The sequence below is a fragment of the Lolium rigidum genome, chromosome 6, assembly GCF_022539505.1.
Source record: "Lolium rigidum isolate FL_2022 chromosome 6, APGP_CSIRO_Lrig_0.1, whole genome shotgun sequence".
Taxonomy (NCBI): domain Eukaryota; kingdom Viridiplantae; phylum Streptophyta; class Magnoliopsida; order Poales; family Poaceae; genus Lolium; species Lolium rigidum.
The window spans coordinates 152040998-152064841 of NC_061513.1; the positions used below are offsets into that span (position 1 = coordinate 152040998).

At 44.3% G+C, this 23844-nt stretch overlaps 1 protein-coding gene across 1 annotated transcript; it reads right to left on the reverse strand.

The window, feature by feature from the left end:
- Positions 1 to 472: 472 nt before the first annotated feature.
- On the reverse strand, positions 473 to 5723 carry LOC124668479 (phospholipase A1-II 3-like). The gene is made up of 2 exons (XM_047205607.1): positions 3298 to 5723; positions 473 to 1250 (listed from the first exon to the last, which is right to left on the reverse strand). Exons 1-2 carry the CDS (start codon positions 3928 to 3930, stop codon positions 627 to 629), a joined length of 1257 nt encoding a protein of 418 aa, XP_047061563.1. The 5' UTR covers positions 3931 to 5723; the 3' UTR covers positions 473 to 626.
- Between the last annotated feature and the right edge of the window lie 18121 nt (positions 5724 to 23844).

Here is a 23844-nt window from a genome sequence, read left to right on the forward strand (position 1 = left end):
CGCTACATATCCCATGCCTATGGGGATCTACTCACACATGAGAGGAGAAAAGCACAATGAAAAATGTGGGCTTTTGATTTGTCTTCGGTTTCACACCATGCAACAAGCCAAAAAGGCAAGCAAGATGCTGAAAAGAATTACACCTAGTTCGCTTACAAGGGGACACGGAAAAACGAACACTACATGAATATCCAAATGCACATCGATTATAATCGTGTTTCAGTTACACACTGGTTAGAGGTGTATGTTGTATATAAATGTACCTCGGTAGCACATATGCTAGCGTTTCACAATAGATATTTTCTTAGTCGCGTATGGATTGTAACTGATATTTTCTTAGTTACTACAACTATTTATTAGTTGCGCATGGGTTGCCACTGCTATTTTGCAGTTATGCATTAGTTCTAACTCATATTTTCTAAGTTGCGCACGGGTTGTCACTGCTATTTTGCAAGTTATGGACACCTACAAGAACGAGTACAAAATATCTATTCATCACAAATGCCTTCAAATATAGAAAGTTTCGTTGGTACATTTTGAATTAGAGGCGGTATTACTTTCGTAAGAGGTGTTAAACACGATGCATTCCACAATCTTACCCCCACGCACACAAAAAAAAAAGATCATCACAAGGCAAGGTTGCCCTCCTCGTGATCGTTCAATACCCAGTGTCCAGTGGCGTTCTTCACCATGCCCTTGTTATTCTCCTCCCACCACTTGGCCGGCACGGGGTACTGGTCCTTGAGCGCGTCCTCTTCCTTGTTGACGAGCGCCACGTCGCGGTCGACCTCCAGGCTGAACCCCGCGCCGTCGCCCGCCCCCTGAGTGCCGGCGACCGCGTGCAAGTAGCACTCGAGGTTGTGCCACTGGGCAGGGCCCACCGGATTCTTGAGGTACGGCGACTTGCGCGTGTCGACAAGCAGCTCGGCGCCGACATCCCTGTAGAGCAGGGAGGGCAGGATGGTGGGCACGATGTCGAGGGCATTGCGGACGCGGAGCAGGCTGAGGCCGGCGCCAGCCATGGAGTCGAAGGCCTTCTTGAACTGCTCGTCGCCGACACGGGGCCCGCCGAAGAGGATGGCCGTGACGGGCACGGGGATCCGGGACGAGCCCCGGACGTTGAGCCCGTTGGCGACCAGGTCGACGGCGTTGAGCGTGGACAGCGCGGCTCCGAGGCTGTGGCCGGTTATGGTGATGCTGCAGTTCTCGTTCTTGTAGGTGTCCAGCAGCCTTCCTACTTCAGTCAGTACCTGCGTAAAATTTGGAGCATGTGAATTTTCCTTTCTTCTCAACTATCAAGGACTTGTTTGATTTGTAGGAACTACCTAGAATTCTCACGGGGTTGTATTCTTATGGATATTGTTTTTTTCCCCTATGACTGTCGTTTGATTTAGGAATAGAACCTATAGAATCTTTCCTGTGGACCTTCAAATTATTTCTGTAGGAAATTTTCCATTAGCTATGTTTTTTTTTTAACAGATAAGGCCACGAAGGGCCTGGAAGCTTCATTAGTCGGTGGGAACAATTACAGAGAGGACCTTGGCTTTGAAAACAATAGCACAAGAGTCCAGAGATCCTAAAAAAGTAACCCAGAAAGATAAAAAAGAAAGCAATCGGGTCCTTCTTCTCCACCGCGTCGACTGGATCTTGGGCCATGGTCGCTGGTGGCGACGCCGGGGACTGCGCCACTTGGTTCGTCGCCAGGATGGATCACCAAGCCAAGATCAAAGATCTTCCCCCTCAGCACTTCGGCCTGGAGGAAGTAGATACTCCCCGGAGCTGGTTCTTCCGAGGTGCGGAGAGGCCCCCTTGGCCAAAAATAGCGGCGGCTGACGGCGCCGACGCTTGATGTCTGCCGCCAAAGAGAGCTTCCAACACGGTGATCACCGCACGCTCACCCATGTGCCTCTTGACTCCAGATCGACGAGCACTGGGGCTGTCACCCTCCTGTCTGTCTCCACGACCACAAGGAGGAGGTAGAACAGCCCAAGACCTCACCACACCCAGAGCCAGAGAGAAGAACCTGGATTTCTGCTCCGCCGGGGAGAGCACACAGCTTAGCTTCTCCTCCTCGCCTCCACGGCCGGCCAGAAGAAGCTCTGCTGCGTGCCGCAGAAAGCATCGCCCCTCCTCCTCGCCTCCATGGCCAGCCAGGGGGGGCTCCGCTTCACAGCTCCTCAGCAGCAATAGCAGCTCCGCGACAACTACTTTATTATCAGAGACGGTGGCTCTCTCCTCGCTCGTATGCTCCGACCAGAGACATAGCTGCAGGGATAAGAACCCTAATCCCCAGATCTTGTCGCCTAGATCTGAGGCATAGCTCCAAGACGCCACTAGGGGACGAAAGCTAGGAGAAGATCCTACATATATACAGCCGGCGCTATCTCCTCTCCATCTCCGGCCGGCTACTCCGGTGGAGAGGAGGAAGGAGCAGTCCGGAGAAGAAGAGGAAGGGAGCAGCTACTGTAGCGGCTTGGGAGCAGGTTGGGGGAAGGTGGGGGGGAATGTGCGGTCCAAGAATATGAGCTCTTTGTAAAATTCCTACAGCAGAAGAAAGTTTTATGTGGTTTTCCTATAATACCATCAAACAACTACTAGTAATTCTCTAAGATTTTCTATCATATTCCTTTACTTTTTCTATCATATGAATCAATCAAGTTTTTGCCTCCGTTTAGAAAAAAGAATCAAACAAGCCCTCAGAAAGGTATGAAATGCAGATGTTCCAAACAGAAACAGGTCCCGATGCTCTGCTAGACTGTTAGGTCTAGAGAAAACCAGCAACCCCTATTAACAACACCATGTGAAGTTCAGTCTGTTCAGAGAAGAGGTTGTCGGATTGTGCGTGAATTCAGCAGAACGAGTGTGAAACGTGTCGAGTTTGCACACTGCAATTTCCTACGTTTTGCGTCGGCGGTGTCGGTATCCAACTTCAGTCGGATGTTGGGATGACACAACAGCGCGTCCCAATCTTGACGAAGACCCATGCAGAAGTGTGGACGAATTTATGCGCTGCAGAAGAACAGCGACCTACCCCAGCTGGAATGGGACTACCAGTACCAATATAAGTACCAATTCTAGGCAATGCAAAAGTGTGGACAACTTCATGCTCTGCAGAAGAAGCGAACAACTCCATCCAGCTGGGACTACCGGTACCAAACTATTCTAATGCTATGAGATGATTAGAGAATACTCCAGCTGGAACTGATCACGGAATTTCATGGTAGTTACCATATCACCTTCAGAAATGTAGATAATTTAAGACTGGTAACCTAAGAAGTCACAACATAACTAATTTACCTGCTCGCGCGCGCTCTGCTTGTTGAACCGCGACGTGGGATTCTTGGACATGTACACGGACAGGAACCCTCTGTGCACCGCCGGCTGCGACCAGCCCTGCCCCGGCCCGACGACGCCGGCCGCCGGCACCAGCACGAAGTCCAGGTCGCTGACCCACTCCACCGTCCGCCTCGTCGCGCGCCACGCCACCACGATGTCCCGCCTCCCGAGCGCCGCCGCGCCGGCGTCGGTGGCCACCCCGACGTACCCCATCCAGTTGGACTCCCTGCTCCACGCGCCCTCTGGCAGCGGCCTCGTCATGAACCCGTCGGGCAGCCGGACGCTCGACGTCGCGTAGATGAACCGCGTCACGCGGTACTCGCCTGGGTTGGACGCCTGGACCTTGTAGAAGAAGGAGGACGGGCCGTACCGGGAAGAGCCGGCGTACGGTGACGCCAGGTCGCCGATGAAGGCGTCCGACGTCGCCTGTGCCAGCTCGCCGTAGCGGATGACGGCGCGCCGGACTTCAATGTCGAGGGGGTCTAGAAGGCCGTTCCATTGGTTGCTGCCGCTGATCTCCCTCCATCGTTCAGCAGTTGCTACGGCCGAGAGAATGGCGACGAGCAGTACACAGAGCTGAAGATACGGGTACATTTGGGACACTTTGATGGTGGGCAACTGGGCATGCAACTGAAAGGAGAAGGCTTTGATGCCACAAACCCACAAGCTGGCTGCAAGTAAATATGGATGGCACTGGCAGTCTCACAAGCGAACAACGTGTCGCGAAAGGCCGAAAGCAAAGGGGATGGAAGAACGAAATGGGGTAACTTGGAGAGGGAAGAGAAAGAATCAAGGAAGGAATATAGGACGTTTCTACGCGGTGCGCGGTTACCATTTAGTCTTAGGGAGTGCCCCTGCTGTCGGAACCGAAATTTACCGGAAAAGGCAGATGGTCCCAGGATATGATAGCGACACATTGCCGAAAGAGGAAATGTGACCCGGAGCCCCTTTCCCGCTTTGTTTTATGCATGCGAAAGCGCGTCTTAGCATCAACAGGTGTGGTCCAAAGTCCAAATATAAGTAGTATCCTTCGACTGTTGGCGGCAACAAAACTTCATAAGCAGAACTAGTTACAGAGGAAATTTCATGTAACTGAACAACGAAAAAAATTAGAGGGCCAGATCACTCCAGCAGGAGTACCGAAAGTAACAAAGCAAGCATCAAGATTTACGAGGTAAATATTGCTTCTGCAAAAAATACATCTTCATTCAGAACATGGTGGCGCCCTGTATGTAACAGAAGAAACTCACGCAAAAATATAGCGGAGTAACATCTCTGATGGGAAAATACACATATTTTTTTATTGCATGTAATTATCATATGTTTGATTTGCATTAAGATGTATAAAATAGGCTAGATATTTGACCAAATTGTGTGGAATAAACATGGTGGTGTAACAACAGTTTATCTACTGCTTGAACTAAATATATCCTCCCGCTTGAAACTAATTAGATGTAAAAAATTATTAATTAGATGTAACAAACAAATATTAATTAGACGTAAGAAAATATTAATTAGATGTAACAAACAAATACTAATTAGATGTAAAAAACACTAATTAGATGTAAAAAAAATCAGAGATGTCCCTTAGTACATGTAACAAAATAGTATTTAGATGTAAAAAATACAGAGATGTAGAAAATCCAAACACAATCCATAAATGTAACAAAATAGTATTTAGATGTAAAAAATACAAAGATGTAGAAAATCCAAAAGGAATCTGGGCAAACACTACATGCTGGATCTTAAAAATACACAGAACATCAGCTAGTACTACATGCTGGAGTACTGCTCTATAAGCGAAAACAACCATCTACAGGCAGCGAACGAGGAGATCAGAACATGCGCAAGACAAAATTACCAACCAGAAGGAGCGACTGGGCCGTGGAGGTGCTGGAGATCGTGGAGGGCGCAGCCGTGGGAGCGCGTGCCGAGCGTTTCGCCTTCCTCGGCAGGGCCTACGGTTGCGCACCAAACCTTTTCGGCGGCGGCGCCGGCCTCGCGGAGCCGGAGCGCCTCCTCGACGGCCATCTCACTGCCGCATCACCAGCCTAATACCCCGCCCACCCGCTCGAATGCCTGTCGCGGCCTCTCGCCTCGTAAGCACGGGTGTGCAATCCCTCTATCCGCACCGGCACATGGCCGCCGCCCTTCGTGTCTGGAGGACCGGCGCTGCTCATTCCTCTCTTCCCCACAGCCGTACCAAGGCCATGGCTGCCGCCCTTCGCCTGGGAGCGCGGTCGCCGGCAGTCCGCATCACCAGCGCCTCCCGCACCTCCTCCGCCGACCTCAAGGATCCACTCAATTTGGGGTCCAATCAATCTCGGTTTGAGTTCACAGGAGAGAAGATGGGTGGGGATTTTCTTTGAGATATGCGGGTGGGGATGAGGTGAGGACGGGGTGGAAGAGAGGAGAGGCACGTGTGCGTGGTCCCCGCTGAAAAGCTATCCCACCGCCTGATTTTGATCCGACGTGCGTGACGGGTGAGCACCGCGTAGGACAAGAAAGAGCTCAGGCAATAATTAGATTTTGCGAGGAATATATAGGCAGCCGAGAAAGAATGGTCAAGATGTGGTCAAATTCCTACGTCATGCAAAATCAATGTAAGGCTCAGTGGTACGATATAAGCCTTTAGTAGCTGAAAACACTTAAGAGACCCGCTCTCAAACAGTGAATATCACTATGATGTTTAAAAACATATAAAAATCATATTTTTTTTGGATTTAGCTGATGCCACCATGAGGTGGTAGATTCTTGCATGCATGTGCTCTCTCTGTATGAGAAAAGTCATGCTCATATCGGCAACACGGGAAACACAAATTTGCATACATATGTTAATTAGATTGTCCTTGATTGACTGATATTTCTGTTTTGACCAAGTTGCATATCATGGTTGTAACCTCTAAACCTCTATGTCTTTCTTCTTTCACTTAATACAATGATTTGTAGATCTCCTGCGAGTTCTCAAAAAAGTTGCATATCGTCATATATCTTTGTTTTTTTTCACAAGAGAGGAAAGTCCATGGATTCCACCTCCGTTGATGCACGCATGTAAATATTATTTATTATTTAGAAGCAGAAGTTTCATATATTATATATTATTAAGAAGTGTTAGGTAAAATTAGGGGTCGGAGATGAACAAAACCACGCAATCTCCCTCACAATAGTAACTCGACCAACATCGCACATATCTCCTAGACAAAACCTTCAAAACGGTTTGTCGTTTGGTATCGAGGGGCTTCATTGTCGATGTTTGGGATGACGTGCTCCTCATTCCGGTGTCCCTCCAGGATGCGGCCTCCTTTAAGCCGAGGGGCCTCCCCTGTCCTCGGCTGACGTGTACCTTCATCGGCTCGCCCCCGGTGGTGGCTACGTCGCTCGGGCAACCGTCCACGCTCACGCTGCCTGCAAGAGGCGTCCTTGCTAGTTTGACGCCGCCTTCCGGAATAGGAATGGACCAGATGTCGTCATTGCTGGAGTTGGTGTAGGTGCCTGCCGTTGAGCTCCCTTTGGCGCGATTGCGCTTCGAAGTGTCCAGTGGTGGAGTTCCGGTGGTAGCTTCCGGAAGGCGCCTTTCCATAGTGACCATTGCTGCTGCATGCGCACGATAAGCCTCCATGAGTTCCATTTCTAGGCCCTCCATGTTCGAATCTTCAGCCGTTTTTAACTACTCCGCGATCTGGTTTATCTGTTCCTGATGGGTTGGAGACTCCCTTGTTGAGGCCTGGGGACGCCACTATGCCTACTACGAAGCACTTGTACGACCTGTCTAGCTAAGTGGACCGAGGATTGTATGGTGGGAAGCTTGGCCAATCATTGCTCGGTAAGGGGGTGATCCCCGTCATGTAGGAGACCACTAGTCCGTACAGATTTCCTGCACAACGTTGAAAGAACATCTCTCCATCATTATGGTTTTGTGTGTTAGATAACAACATTAGTAATGATTTAATAGTATGATAAGTGGTGCAGGATATTCACATTGTTTTCGCTCATAAGCATCGAAACTCAAATGTATTCGATCAATCTTTACTGAAAAAGGAGATGTAGAAATATGCCCCGGGCTAGATAATCCGGGTCAGATTATTGTGAAATATTCGGGCCCCAAATTTTGGCCAAGGACTTAAGAGTATTGGTCTCAGTGTACCTCGGATATTTGGTCGGATATTTGCAAAAGTCGGATATTTCATGCGGCCGAATAATCCAGGCCCCAGATTTCTCCAATGGCTGGATTTCTTGGAGGGGTATAAGTACCCCACTTCATCTTCCACCTCAAGCTGCTCGTCCTGCGTGTGACATCCTGACCTAGGGCTCAATAGGATTGATAGGATACTCATATCAAAAAGTTGCAACTTCTTTTCCATAAGCTCATCCCCAAAGAACTTCGAGGTTAAGTGTGCTTGTCCTGGAGCGATTTAAGGATGGGTGACCGACCGGGAAGTTCTTCCCGGGTGCGCACAAGTGAGGACAAACTGCACAGAAAATACTAGTGTTGGTTTGTGGGGCCAGTCTAGAGATCCTAGAGAGCTGCTAGGGGTAACAGGCTCAGCCGGGGGATGGTCGAGGTGTTACATTTGGTATTAGAGCTGACCTTCGCGGTAATACGAGCGTGTGTGAGTCAGGAGGTTCGGGCATGTGGTGCATGGCTGGTGTGGCCCGTCGTGGCACACATCATGGCAATGTGCCGGCACTAGACGCATGGACGTGTGCCAAGAGGGGATGTTACTAACTTGGGGTTGGTCGTCGAGGGCGTCGATCTTCTAAGGAGGGATGAGTGTGACATCCTGGCCCAGGGCTCAATAGATTGATAGGATACTCATATCAACAAGTTGCAACTTCTTTTTTAGAAGCTCATTCCCAAAGAACTTTGAGGTTAAGTGTGCTTAGCCTGGAGCGATTTGAGGATGGGTGACCGACCGGGAAGTTCTTCAAAAGTGCGCACGGGTGACGACAAAGTGCGCAGAAAAGACTAGTGTTGGTCATTGGGGCCAGTCTAGAGATCCTAGAGAGCTGCCAGGGGTAACATGCCCAGCTGGGGGATGGTCGGGGTGTTACGCTTACCAAGAAGAATCCTAATTGCTGAGCCACAAAAATCACTAGATCTCCTCTGTCAACCACCTAAAGCTCTTGATATTTGGAGAATCGAAGGAAAACACCACGATCTACATCCTGCCAAAGCGATTTGATTTCGCTCTGATTCACTTGAGGGCCCCTTTGGCTAGATTTTCCTTTGGAAACCCTAGTTGTCATCTACACCATTGATAACTTGTTGTTGTGCTGTAAAAGCCTTGGGATCCTCCGATTAGGTTGTGGATGCGTGGCCCAAGAACCTTGTAAGGGCCCGGTTTTCGCCTCGAGGAAATTCATTAGTGGACAAGTGAGCTAGGACTTGGTGACATTTCTTACCAGAGCATAGGGTGAGGCCTTTGTGGTGTTGGTCTGGCCTTTGCGGCGGCCACTGATACGTCTCAAACGTATCTATAATTTCTTATGTTCCATGCTACTTTTATGATGACACTCACATGTTTTATACACATTATATGTCATATTTATGAGTTTTCCGGAACTAACCTATTGACGAGATGCCGAAGGGCCAGTTGCTGTTTTCTGCTGTTTTTGGTTTCAGAAATCCTAGTAAGGAAGTATTCTCGGAATCGGACGAAATCAACGCCCAGCATCTTAGAATTCCTCGAAGCTTCCAGAACACCCGAGAGCCACCAGAGGGGGGCCACAGGGCCACCAGACGCCAGGGCGGCGCGGCCCAAGGGGGGGCGCGCCCCCCTATTGTGTGGCGCCCCCATCAGCCTTCCGACTCCGCCTCTTCGCCTATTTAAAGGTCCCTGACCTAAAACTTCGAGACGGAAAAGCCACGGTACGAGAAACCTTCCAGAGCCGCCGCCATCGCGAAGCCAAGATCTGGGGGACAGGAGTCTCTGTTCCGGCACGCCGTCGGAACGGGGAAGTTCCCCAGGAAGGCATCTCCATCGACACCACCGCCATCTTCATCAACGCTGCTGTCTCCCATGAGGAGGGAGTAGTTCTCCTTCGAGGCTAAGGGCTGTACCGGTAGCTATGTGGTTAATCTCTCTCCTATGTACTTCAATACAATGATCTCATGAGTTGCCTTACATGATTGAGATCCATATGATGAGCTTGTAATCTAGATGTCGTTATGCTATTCAAGTGGATTTTACTTATGTGATCTCCAGAGACTCCTTGTTCCACGTGTGTAAAGGTGACAGTGTGTGCACCGTGTGGGTCTCTTAGGCTATATTTCACGAATACTTATTCACCGAGTTATGATTTGAGTTGGATGTCTCTATGAAATTGTGGTGTGTTAGTACCTCCTATGAATGCTCACAGTGACAACGTGGGGTGTTTATTAGTACTTGGGAATACATCTTTAAGGTTTGCCTACATGATGAATTAGAGTTCGTTATCTTGCCAGAGAGTAATTCAGAGTAGCATAGTGAAGTGCTTATTTCTATCCCTTTATGATTGCAATGTTGAGAGTGTCCACTAGTGAAAGTATGATCCCTAGGCCTTGTTTCTAAGCATCGAAACTCCGTTTATTTACTCGTTACGTTGCATTTTTACTCGCTGCCATATTTTATTCAGATTGTTATTACCACTCATATACATCCATACTACTTGTATTTCACTATCTCTTCGCCGAACTAGTGCACCTATACATCCGACAAGTGTATTAGGTGTGTTGGGGACACAAGAGACTTCTTGTATCGTGATTGCAGGGGTTGCTTGAGAGGGATATCTTTGACCTCTTCCTCCCCGAGTTCGATAAACCTTGGGTGATCCACTTAAGGGAAACTTGCTGCTGTTCTACAAACCTCTGCTCTTGGAGGCCCAACACCGTCTACAAGAATAGAAGCACCCGTAGACATCAAGCACTTTTCACGGCGCCGTTGCCTGGGAGGAAAGGTAAAAGGCACTCATACTCCGGTCCCGGGTAACAAGTACTTTTCTGGCGCCATTGTGTGAGTGTTCGAAGCTATTTCCTTTAGATCCTGCAATTGCATCTTTTTGTTTCTTGTTTACACTAGTTAGGCGTAATGGAAAACATCTGTGAGCTTTTTGTACTATTTCCTGAGTCAAGACATGAATGGTTTAATGCGAAAATTTAAAAACCTATGGAATCTTATTGGCATGCTAGTAGTAATATTAGTATGAACGCTTTGAACACCATTGTTGATAATGATATAGAAAATTCTAAGCTTGGGGAGGTCGGTTTTGATGAAAATGATCTCTTTAGCCCTCCGGGTATTGAGGAGAAAGTTTATGTTGATTATGATATGCCTCCCATATATGATGATTATAATGATAGTGGTCTTTTGGTGCCACCTACTATGGACGAGTAAGTTTAATTATGATTACAATATGCCTCCTATATTTGATGATGAGAATAATAATGATAGCTACTTTGTTGAATTTGCTCCCACTATTACTAATAAAATTGATTATGCTTATGTGGAGAGTAATAATTTTATGCATGAGACTCATGATAAGAATGCTTTATGTGATAGTTATATTGTTGAGTTTGTTCATGATGCTACTGAAAGTTATTATGAGAGAGGAAAATATGGTTGTAGAAGTTTTCATGTTACTAAAACACCTCTCTATATGCTGAAAATCTTGAAGTTACGCTTGTCTAGTCTTTCTATGCTTGTTGCATTATGCTTCATGAATTTGTTTATTTACAAGATTCCTATGCATAGGAAGCATGTTAGGCTTAAATTTGTTTTGAATTTGCTTCTTGATGCTCTCTTTTGCTTCAACTCTTATTTCTTGCGAGTGCATCATTAAAACTGCTGAGCCCATCTTAATGGCTATAAAGAAAGCACTTCTTGGGAGATAACCCATGTGTTTATTTTACTACAACAATTTTGTTTTATATTTGAGTCTTGGAAGTTGTTACTACTGTAGCAACCTCTCCTTATCTTTATTTTATTGCATTGTTGTGCCAAGTAAAGTCTTTGATAGTAAGGTTCATACTAGATTTGGATTACTGCGCAGAAACAGATTTCTTGCTGTCACGAATTTGGGTATGATTCTCTGTAGGTAACTCAGAAAAATCTGCCAATTTACGTGCGTGATCCTCAGATATGTACGCAACTTTCATTCAATTTGAGCATTTTCATCTGAGCAAGTCTGGTGCCTCTTAAAAATTCGTCTTTACGGACTGTTCTGTTTTGACAGATTCTACCTTTTATTTCGCATTGCCTCTTTTGCTGTGTTGAATGGGTTCCTTTGTTCCATTAACTTCCAGTAGCTTTGTGCAATGTCCAGAAGTGTTAAGAATGATTGTGTCACCTCTGAACATGTGAATTTTTGATTATGCACTAACCCTCTAATGAGTTTGTTTTGAGTTTGGTGTGGAGGAAGTTTTCAAGGGTCAAGAGAGGAGGATGATATACTATGATCAAGAAGAGTGAAAAGTCTAAGCTTGGGGATGCTCCCGTGGTTCATCCCTGCATATTTCAAGAAGACTCAAGCATCTAAGCTTGGGGATGCCCAAGGCATCCCCTTCTTCATCGACAAATTATCAGGTTTCTTCTCTTGAAACTATATTTTTATTCGGTCACATCTTATGTACTTTACTTGGAGCGTCTGTGTGCTTTTATTTTTGTTTTGTTATTTTCATTCTCTGAATAAATGCTTGTGTGGGAGAGAGACACGCTCCGATGGTTCATATGAACACATGTGTTCTTAGCTTTTAATGTTCATGGCGAAGGTTGAAACTGCTTCGTTAATTGTTATATGGTTGGAAACAGAAAATGCTTCATGTGGTAATTGGTATAATGTCTTGAATAATGTGATACTTGGCAATTGTTGTGCTCATATAGATCATGTTTAAGCTCTTGCATCATGTACCTTGTACCCATTAATGAATAACTACATAGAGCTTGTTAAAATTTGGTTTGCATGATTGATCTCTAGAGTCTAGATATTTTCCGGTTGAGGTGTTTGAACAACAAGGAGACAATATAAAGTCTTATAATAGTTACAATATGTTCATATGTGAGCTTTGTCTGCACCTTTTATACTTGAGTTTGCTTCAAACAACCTTGCTAGCCTAGCCTTGTATTGAGAGGAATTCTTCTCGTGCATCCAAATCCTTGAGCCAATAACCATGCCATTTGTGTCCACCATACCTACCTACTACATGGTATTTCTCCGCCATTCCAAAGTACATTACTTGAGTGCTACCTTTAAAATTTCTATTCTTTGCCTTTGCAATATATAGCTCATGGGACAAATAGCCTTAAAAACTATTGTGGTGAAGAATATGTACTTATGTGTCTTATTTCTTAATAAGTTGCTTGTTGAGCGGTAACCATGTTCCTGGGGACGCCATCAACTTTTACCTTTGTTGAATATCATGTGAGTTGCTATGCATGTTCGTCTTGTCTGAAGTAAGGGAGATTTTCATGATCAAATGGTTTGAGTATGCATATTGTTAGAGAAGAACATTGGGCCGCTAACTAAAGCCATGATTCATGGTGGAAGTTTCAGTTTGGACAATCAATCCTCAATCTCTTATGAGAATATTAATTGTTGATGAATGCTTATGCATTAAAGAGGAGTCCATTATCTGTTGTCTATGTTGTCCTGGTATGGATGTCTAAGTTGAGAATAAATCCAATGCGAGCTTTCTCCTTAGACCTTTGTACAGGCGGCATAGAGGTACCCCTTTGTGACACTTGGTTAAAACATATGCTATGCAATGATAATCCGTGTTAATTCAAGCTAATTAGGACAAGGTGCGAGCACTATTAGTATACAATGCATGAGGCTTGCAACTTATAGGATATATTATGCATAACACATATGATTTATTACTACCGTTGACAAAAAAAATTCTATGTTTTCAAAATGAAAAGCTCTAGCACAAAAATAGTAATCCATGCTTCCCTCTGCGAAGGGCCTATCTTTTACTTTATTGTTGAGTCAGTTTACCTACTTCTTTCAATCTTAGAAGCAAACACTTGTGTTAACTGTGCCTTGATTCTTACATGTTTACTTATTGCACTTGTTATATTGCTTTATGTTGACAAATATCCATGAGATATACATGTTGAAGTTGAAAGCAACCGCTGAAACTTATATCTTCCTTTGTGTTGCTTCAAAGCTTTCTACTATGAATTTATTGCTTTATGAGTTAACTCTTATGCAAGTCTTATTGATGCTTGTCTTGAAAGTACTATTCATGAAAAGTCTTTGCTATATGATTCAGTTGTTTACTCATTGTCTTTACCCATTGCTTTGAATCACTTCATTCATCTCATATGCTTTATAATAGTATTGATCAAGATTATGATAGCATGTCACTTCAGAAATTATCCTTGTTATCGTTTACCTACTCGAGGGCGAGTAGGAACCAAGCTTGGGGATGCTTGATACGTCTCAAACGTATCTATAATTTCTTATGTTCCATGCTACTTTTATGATGATACTCACATGTTTTATACACATTATATGTCATATTTATGCGTTTTCCGGAACTAACCTATTGACGAGATGCCGAAGGGCCGGTTCTGTTTTCTCGCTGTTTTTGGTTTCGTAAATCCTAGTAAGGAAATATTCTCGGAATCGGACGAAATCAACGCCCGAGCATCTTAGAATTCCACGAAGCTTCCGAACACCCGAGAGCCACCGGAGGGGGGCCACAGGGCCACCGGACGCCGGGCGGCGCGGCCCAAGGGGGCGCGCCCCTATTGTGTGGCGCCCCCATCAGCCTTCCGACTCCGCCTCTTCGCCTATTTAAAGGTCCCTGACCTAAAACCTCGAGACGGAAAAGCCACGGTACGAGAAACCTTCCAGAGCCGCCGCCATCGCGAAGCCAAGATCTGGGGGACAGGAGTCTCTGTTCCGGCACGCCGCCGGGACGGGGAAGTGCCCCCGAAAGGCATCTCCATCGACACCACCGCCATCTTCATCAACGCTGCTGTCTCCCATGAGGAGGGAGTAGTTCTCCATCGAGGCTAAGGGCTGTACCGGTAGCTATGTGGTTAATGTCTCTCCTATGTACTTCAATCCAATGATCTCATGAGCTGCCTTACATGATTGAGATCCATATGATGAGCTTGTAATCTAGATGTCGTTATGATATTCAAGTGGATTTTACTTATGTGATCTCCGGAGACTCCTTGTCCCACGTGTGTAAATGTGACGAGTGTGTGCACCGTGTGGGTCTCTTAGGCTATATTTCACAGAATACTTATTCATCGAGTTATGATTTGAGTTGGATGTCTCTATGAAATTGTGGTGTGTTAGTACCTCTTATGAATGCTCACAGTGACAGCGTGGGGTGTTTATTAGTACTTGGGAATACATCTTTAAGGTTTGCCTACATGATGAATGCCAGAGAGTAATTCAAAGTAGCATAGTGAAGTGCTTATTTATATCCCTTTATGATTGCAATGTTGAGAGTGTCCACTAGTGAAAGTATGATCCCTAGGCCTTGTTTCTAAGCATCGAAACTCCGTTTATTTACTGTTCTGTTGCATGTTTACTCGCTGCCATATTTTATTCAGATTGTTATTACCACTCATATACATCCATACTACTTGTATTTCACTATCTCTTCGCCGAACTAGTGCACCTATACATCCGACAAGTGTATTAGGTGTGTTGGGGACACAAGAGACTTCTTGTATCGTGATTGCGGGGTTGCTTGAGAGGGATATCTTTGACCTCTTCCTCCCCGAGTTCGATAAACCTTGGGTGATCCACTTAAGGGAAACTTGCTGCTGTTCTACAAACCTCTGCTCTTGGAGGCCCAACACTGTCTACAAGAATAGAAGCACCCGTAGACATCAGCCACACCCCTCCAACGTAGATGTACTTCCCCACAAATGGAAAGAACTACGAGAATCATCCCTTTGTTTTTGCATACCCCACTCTCGGTTAGCGCTATCCTTATTGTTTATTGCATCTTTCTTAGTGTTAGCTTGCTTAGTTGGTAGCTTGTCATCTAGGTAAATTCACTTAGTTGCATATCTAGAGAATTTACCTTTTGTGTCAATCCTAAATTGAAAAAGAAATAAAATTTGGTAGCACCTATTTACACTCCCTCCCTTCTAGGTGCGGCATACGATCCTTTCAATAACTCAAGGTGACCCCTTAGATGACCCCGGGACGACTATAACCGTACGGAGAAACCACGTAGCCTAGTACACTGCCCTCGTGATGTCTACGCACGCTTCTATTCTTGTAGACAGTGTTGGGCCTCCAAGTGCAGAGGTTGTAGAACAGCAGCAAGTTTCTCTTAAGTGAATCACCCAAGGTTTATCAAACTCAGGGAGGTAGAGGTCAAATATATCCCTCTCAGGCAACCCTGCAATTAAGATACAAGAAGTATCTTGTGTCCCCAACACACCCAATACACTTCTCAGGTGTATAGATGCACTAGTTCGGCGAAGAGATAGTGAAATACAAGTAATATGGATGATTATAAGTGGTAATTGCAATCTGAAATAAAAATGGCAGCAAGCAAACATGTAGCAGAACTGGTTTTAAATGGTGTTTCAATGCTTAGAAACAAGGCCTACGGATCTTACTTTCACTATTGTCCACTCTCAACAATGATATCATAATTGAATACATAAATATCTTCTCTTCACTATGCTACTATGAACCACTCTCTGGTTGGATAACGAACACCAATTCACCGCGTAGGGCTGCAAAAGCACACCTTAAAGTTCGCATTCCAAACCTAGGGACACACCACTCTGTCACTTTGAGCATCCAAAGATAGTACTAACAAACACCACAATTTCATAGAGACATACAACACAAATTATAACTCATGATAAGTATTTCTGTAATCTTTAGCCTAAGAGCCACACACGGTGCGCACATTGTCACCTTCACACCGTGGGACAAGGTGTCTCCGAAGATCACATTAATAAAACCACTTGAGTAGCATAATAGATGAAGAGTAACATCTACTTATTAAATTAGATTACAAAGCTCATGATCACATAAAGATCACACCATGGGAGAGAGAGAGATAAACCACATAGCTACCGGTAAAGCCCTCAGCCTCGGGGGAGAACTACTCCCTCCTCATCATGGGAGTCAGCAACAGCGATGAACATGGCGGTGGAGTCGATGGAGATGGCTCCGGGGGCAATTCCCCATCCCGGCAGGGTGCCGGAACATAGATTTATGTCCACCGAAACTTGTCTTCGATGGCAGCGGAGCTACGGAACTTTTCATGGATGGAGGCTGATTGATTTCGGGTTTTCGCGTCGGGAGCAATATATAGGTGAAAGGGCGATGTCCGTGGGCGCCCGGGGGGGCACACCATGCCTAGGCGCGGCCACGGGGGCCACACCTAGGGTGGTGTGGCCGCCTCCCGGCTCTTCTCCGTCTCCCCTTTGGACTCCGTCTTCGTGATAGAAAAATAGGAACTTTGGCTTTTGCTTCGTCCAATTCCGAGAATATTTCCAGAACAACTTTTCTGAAATACAAAAACAGCAAAAAATAGGAACTACCACTGTGGCATCTTGTTAATAGGTTAATTCCAAAAAATGCATAAAATGTCATGAAGTGTAAACAAAACATATAACAATTGTTGTAAAACAAGCATGGAGCATCAAAAATTATAGATACGTTTGCAACTTATCAACATCCCCAAGCTTAACTCATGCTCGTCCTCGAGTAGGTAAGTGATAACAAAATAATTTTTGAGGTGACATGCAGCCAACACGATCTTGATCAAGTTATTGTAAAAGCATTACAAGTTGAGATCAAAGTACTCTAAACATAGGCATGATGGATAAAATTCTAACAATGTAACATAGCAACTATGTTACAACATGAAAAGTAGCACAAACAAAAGATCATGAATAATAATTCATTGAAAGCTATTTATTTGTTTCGAGCATAGATAAAACATAACAAAGTGGTATTCAGCTTGTCCTTCGTGGAATAGCAAAACATAAATGCCAGGACACCTGTAAAGTTCGAAGGGTGACTAAATATAAATAGTTTGAGAACAACCATTAACATAATCATGAATCAATCAATAATAAATCTTGGGACTATGCACATTATACTCAGAATGACAATTATGTTCTCTCAATTGGTGCATAAATTTAGAAGATGAAGACTCAACATAAAACTAAAATAAAGGCCCTTCGCAGAGGGAAGCAGGGATTACTCATGTGCTAGAGCTTTTTTCGAATAAAACAGAGGTATTGAACATATAATTTTGAGAGGTATGTATGTCTATGTCAACGATGGCATCAAATGATTTGTCATCATTTCATGTTTAATGGCTTCAAGAGCGGCTCCCATATAGAGAACAATAAAGTTCATCTTCTCCTTTGTTTAAACAAACTAAGTTCATGATTTGTTAAGCCCTTAGTGTTAGGAGATTTATTTGATTATTTGTTTATTTCATATTTAGTGGGCTGGGCACCGGTTTGCCTGCTCTTTTTGCAATATTAGGGACTAGCACATTATGCATGCTAGTCAAGATGTGAAGCCAAATAAACATGAAAGAGACAATAAAGCATCCGACACTTCCTCATGAGCTAAAACAGGAACACGAAAAATGTAATAGCTTTTGAAGGTTTTAAAGGTAGCACACAAGAAATTTACTTTGGAGTGGCGGTGAAATACCATATATAGGTAGGTATGGTGGACACATTTGTCAAACTTTGGGTTTATGGAAGTTGGATGCACGAATAGAGCTCATAGTCAGTACAGGTGAAGGTTAGCAAGAGACTGGGAGCGACCAACTAAGAGAGCAATAATGGCCATAATCATGCATAGCGAAAAAACATTATTAATCAAAGCATAAAATGATATTAAAAATCAAAAGCTAAATGATCCGAGAGGCTTGAGGTGACTGGTTTGTAGTCATAACATGGTGTAAGCATGCGCCAAGTCAACCCAAATAAAACATTTAAAGGAGAATACCACAATATTATGCTTTTGTATGATTAAAACAACACATGATTCTTTCAATAGGACATTAAACACTCTCAGCTATTTGAGACAAGTCATACTAGAACAATAACTACTAATCATATAATTAAAATAATATCTAACATGACATGTTAAAGTCTAAGCCACGGTCTAAACAAGCTTCCTTTTCCACCACTATAAGCATGAAATATTTTACCCTTCTCCAACACCAATCAACTTTTTTTGAAACAACTCTCATAATAATTTATCAATGAAGACTAGAGAGCTAATCATACCTAACTAAATAAAACTAACAAGCTCTGAACAAGAGATGCATGAAAAAATAAGAGCTAAAAGCATTGCAGTAGCTGCACAACAATACTCAGCAAATATAAGTAAAGAATACGAGTATTCACATGAAAAAGCGGAGTGTGTCTATCTCCCACACAAGAATGCTAGGATCCAACCAAGTTGATTACAGCAAACAAAACAAAATAAAATTCAAAATAAAAATAAAGACGCTCCAAAAACAACACATAGTATATGAAACAATAAAAATATAGTGTCTTGAAAGATGACCTGATATTTTTGTTGATGAAGAAGGGGGTACCTTGGGCATCCCGAAGTTTTGACGCTTGTACCTCTTGAATATTTTTTGGGGTGAAATGGGAATACCAAGCTTAAGATTTTGTCCATCTTTCATCTAATCACATCATTCTTCTCTCCCTACACTTGAAAACTTCCTTCATACAAAACTTCACACAGTTTTCATTAGCAACATTAGTGTATTCAAGATAATAAATTCACTTTGGCTCAGTTTCAACACAAGTAAAACATCCATTAGAACATTAGATACTGTAGTAACTTCTTTTAAATGCTCTTTATCTAAAAAAAACAAAAAAACAAAAAGATTAAGAGGCAAATGCAAATAGTGGCAGAAATCTGTCAAAACAGAACAATAGGTAAAGACCAATTTTTTTGAAAATCCTATGTTGCTCAAATTGAAAAGTTCAAAACTAATGGAAGTTAGATAATAACCCAGGGCATATGCTCAAAAAAAGTCAGACCAATCCGACGTTCTGGCTGAGAGTAATAATTTTCTTTGTGGCAGCACAGAATCTATTTCGGGACATCAACTTCCCAAATCTTACCGTCTTCCTATCAGAGGCTATTCTTGGCACAAAAACGAAGTAAAAAGGAGAAGGAGAGTCTTTTACAGATGTAAAAACTTCCAAGACTCAACTAAAGAAAAATTACAGAAATAAAACATGCGTTATCTCCCAAGAGTGTTTTTTCTTTAACGCCTTTCAGCTAGGAACAATAGTTTGAGAAGATGCTCACATAAGAAATATGCGTTGAAGTAAAAGAGAGCATTAAGAAGATACCATTAATAAAATCCAACAATCTAGTTCATGGTAGGATCAAATTCAACAAAATAGCTATCATTATTATTCTCATCACCATAATCATCAAATATAGGAGGCATATTGTAATCATAATTAATTTTCTCCTCAATAGTAGGTGGACTGAAAATATCATATTCATCATTGTAATCATCATATATTAGAGGTATAGTATCATCATAAGCAACAGAATAGTTATCTTCCAAAGTGTGTTCATTCGTAAACATATCATTATTGCAAGGAATATGGATAGTTGACGCGGGTGGTCCCCGGCAATGCCCACCGTGAGGGGCTTAGGGTTGACAGAAGCTTGTAGGCTGACACGAGACATCGGATACCAACCAAACGGGAAGAGAGATTTACCTAGGTTCGGGGCCCTCGATGAGGTAAAACCCTTACTTCTTGCTTGCCTGGTCTTGATTATCTAATATATCAGGTTACAATGGGGTAGCTGATAGGCTGTAGTTGTTGTCTCGTCGAGAGGCTAAGACTCTAGGGTTCTATCTCTTGACTTGCGGTGAATCTATGTGTTCAAGTTGTGTCTCGACAGACCCTCTCCTGGCCTTTATATAGCAGGCCAGGTCCTGGGAGTTCTGTCCGGACTCGACTAGGTTACAAAAAGATCTATCATAATCTTTCCTTGTATAGCATCTTCTTGTCTTGTTCGTCAAGAATCCTTCTTCGGGTTAGTCTCCTTTGCTGGAACCGACGTATAGGCCCACCTTGGTCGTTGGGAAATCTTCATGGGCCCTTAGTTGGGCCGGAGGAGGTAGTCTAATGTTGATTTCCCGAAGGGTAATGCCCACATCAGTAGCCCCCGAGTGACTGGCCGAAGTAAAACTTTGGGCAGGGACTATAATTGTCTTCTTCCAAATGTCCATAGTTGTCAAAAAGATTTGATCCTTCTTCATCATTTTGAAACCAAAACTGTTTTTTATCGGGTGCGCGTCTAGCGCTCCTGATTGGAGTAGCCCCCGAGTCTAGGGACGGATGCTTGCAACCGTGCGTAGACTCAAGTTGTACTACTCAAAGATTCTTATGCCGATACTTTCTGAATTGTCTTCATCATCCGGTATCTTTTTATATATTGGGTCTTCTAAACTTTAACTGAAATATGATAATACGTTAGGGATAGAAGGAACGTGCCCAGTTTTAATCGATAAATCGATGTTGGCTAACTGCCGATGGCAAAACAAAGTTACTTTACTCAGAATCAAGTCCCCGGGCTCGACCCTAGATCTTATGAAACTTTCGAGTTTGTTTTCCTTTGCCTTCATTAGTTTTTATCGGGTGCGCGTCCGGCGCTCCCGATGTTAGTAGCCCCCGAGTCTAGGGATGAATGCTTGAAACCGTGCGTAGACTCAAGTCGAGCAAACCAATCGTTGTAGATTCCTTTGAATGCTTCAGAAATGAGGAGTCGATATTTTTGATGACATCATCACTGATGTGGCTTCTGCGGCGGCTCGATTGACAGGACATGACCTAACGGGCCCACCCTATATCTGTGCAGTCAGTTTGGAAATGACTAACAATTGCGTGTTGACCGAGGCACCTCCTCGATTTTTGCGCATAGTGGGGGTAATTTGTCCTTTGGCATGATGGTCATGGTGACACGTGGTGACCTAACACAGATCCTCCGAGCCAAGTCTTTGGCAACTTCCCCTTTTATAAAGGGAAACATAGATTTTACCCTCTTCGTTCTCCCTCTTATTACTTTCTTCTTCCTCTATTCTTGCATCTCGCAACCACTACGCCGCCACCACCATCGTGCTTCAACCCCCATCACATCTAAGGATATTCCAAGATGGTGAAGAAGAAGGGATCCGTAGCCACCACCAATTTCGCTACGAGCGCCACCGGCCCCAAGATCATTGCTGATGCAATGAAGAAGACCGCACCGGAGGCTTCCACCGTAGCGGCCAAGGATGCCCCCGGTGATTGGCCCGCTTCGACAATGTCGAAGCGCGATGAAAAGAAGGCGCGCGGCCTCGGCCTGATCCCCGCTGAAGAGGGGAACATCATCCTACCAGGTTCAGGCTCGCGCCCCAATCCTCCTGCCGGTTTTACCGTAATGTTTGTTGCGTTCTTGTATCGTGGGTTATCTCTGCCAGCACGTGAATTTATGCGACGTCTTTTGCTCTCGTACGGAATCTAACTCTGGCAGTTAACTCCGAATTCTATTCTCCACCCTGTGATTTTTATCACTCTCTGTGAGTCCTTTCTTGGTATTGATCCTCACTCGGGTTTATGGAAGAAGATTTTCTTTGTTAAGCGTTACAATAGTAGCAATGGATCCTTTGTCACTGGTGGAGTTGGCTTTGTTGTCCAAAAAGAGGTGAATTACTTCAACTTTCCAATGAGTGAATCAGTCCAGGGATGGAGGTTGAAGTGGTTCTATCTAAAAGATTCATCGGTAGCTAGCCGCAACACGTGTCTGCCAAAGTTTGTTGACGTCCCTGAAGCCATACCAAAGAAATCCTGGAAGAACATACTGATAGCCAAACAAAAGCTAGTAGCCAACAAATTATTTGAGAGAGTACTGCAAATAAAGGAATCCGATGGTCAAACGATGATCGGTACTGAAATTGTTGTTGTGTTCTTGAAGCGTCGCATCCAGCCAGTTATGTCCAGAGCTCATCAAATGTGGCTGTATTCGGGTCCTAAGGACGAAAGTCGAGTCAATGTCGCGGAATTGTCTGAAAAGGAACATCTAGATGAGTTCAGGCGTTTGACCCATTTTAGTCAAGAAGACACGATTCCCCTCTTGGCCCTTTATGAGCCCTATGACCTCGATCACCAACCATCTGAGGTAATCCTTTTAGTCCCTTTCCTGCTCATGCTAATGCTTGCATCCGATATATTTTGTTTTACCTTATCAAGTCTTTGCTTAATCTAGCAGATCCCACCAACTACCGAATACTTTCCAATCGCATCCGAAGATGAAGAAAAACTTAAAGAAGGTGGTTCTACCGCCAATATAGAATCTTGTGCCGAAAGAGCTAAAGACAGTGAAGTCCTCAAAGGAGAGGATAATGATCCTGCCAATCCCGAAGCTTCCTCTGCCGATCATAGAATCCTTGATGATGAACTAACTGTACAGCGGAGTAGAATCATGACAATGATGCTGATCATGCTCCCTTTGTTCATGCAGCTTCGGAGAAATACAGCGCCCAGCCACCAAAGAGGCCCTCTGGCGGCTTTGCCGACGAGGATGACTTGCTTTTTGATTTGTAAGTTCCTTCTGCTTCTCCCGAAGTTGATTTGTATTTTCTTTTTAACTTAACGATTCGTGTGCTTTCAGTAACAAGGGTTTTATAGAGCCTCCTTCGAAGAAGGTGAAGGCTAGCCCTAGCAGGCCAACTGCCGCAGCATCTGAAGCTTCTGTTTCGCCAATAGTTACTTCTGCTCCTTCTTCCCTTTCGAAGGGAAAGGAAGTTCCTTCGGTAGCTGTCGTTTCTCCTTCTACCTGCGGGGAACCCGTAAGTATTTCAACCTTTGCTTTTCTTAATCATGGTTTCCTGTTTCCAGCCCCCGAGTCTACATTTGACTGCTTGTAGTTGAATGTGGACTCGAAAGACTTTTCCGATGTAGACATGACACTTCTTGACTTATGTTTTTCTTATAGGGCATCCAAACTGCCATCACAATCTTAAAGGACTTTGCCTCTCAATTCTCTTTACTCCAAGTCGATAATGCTTGGCTCCAAGAGGACGCGTTGTCGATGACTTCGAAGCTTGATCAAGTAGTGAAAATAGCTACTACCGCCCATCAGAATGCGGACTCTTTGAAAAAAGAACTTAATCAGCTGAGGAAGTACCTGGAGGAGGAAGAGAAGGAGAAGGCAGAAGCCCAAGCTCAAAGGAAGGAGAGGGAGCATCTTCTGCAGAAATCAACCATGGCCTTGCTTGGTAATGTTACTATTTTGTCTTTGAGTTCTTTTCATTTAGTTTCATTGGCTTCTAATTTCTGCTCTTACTTTTTCCAGAAGCTGCCGACATCCCTTCCAATTCCGTAGGCAAGCTCCCGGCCGATTCTTCTGCCGATGCCATCTCTTTGGCAATAGAGTCCGGTGACCTCCTCCGAGCTCTTCTCCAGAACAAGGCGGTCCTGTCGAGATTGCATGCCATGATCTTCCCAAAGGTGGATCAGCAGAAGACACTGGGGCAGCTGG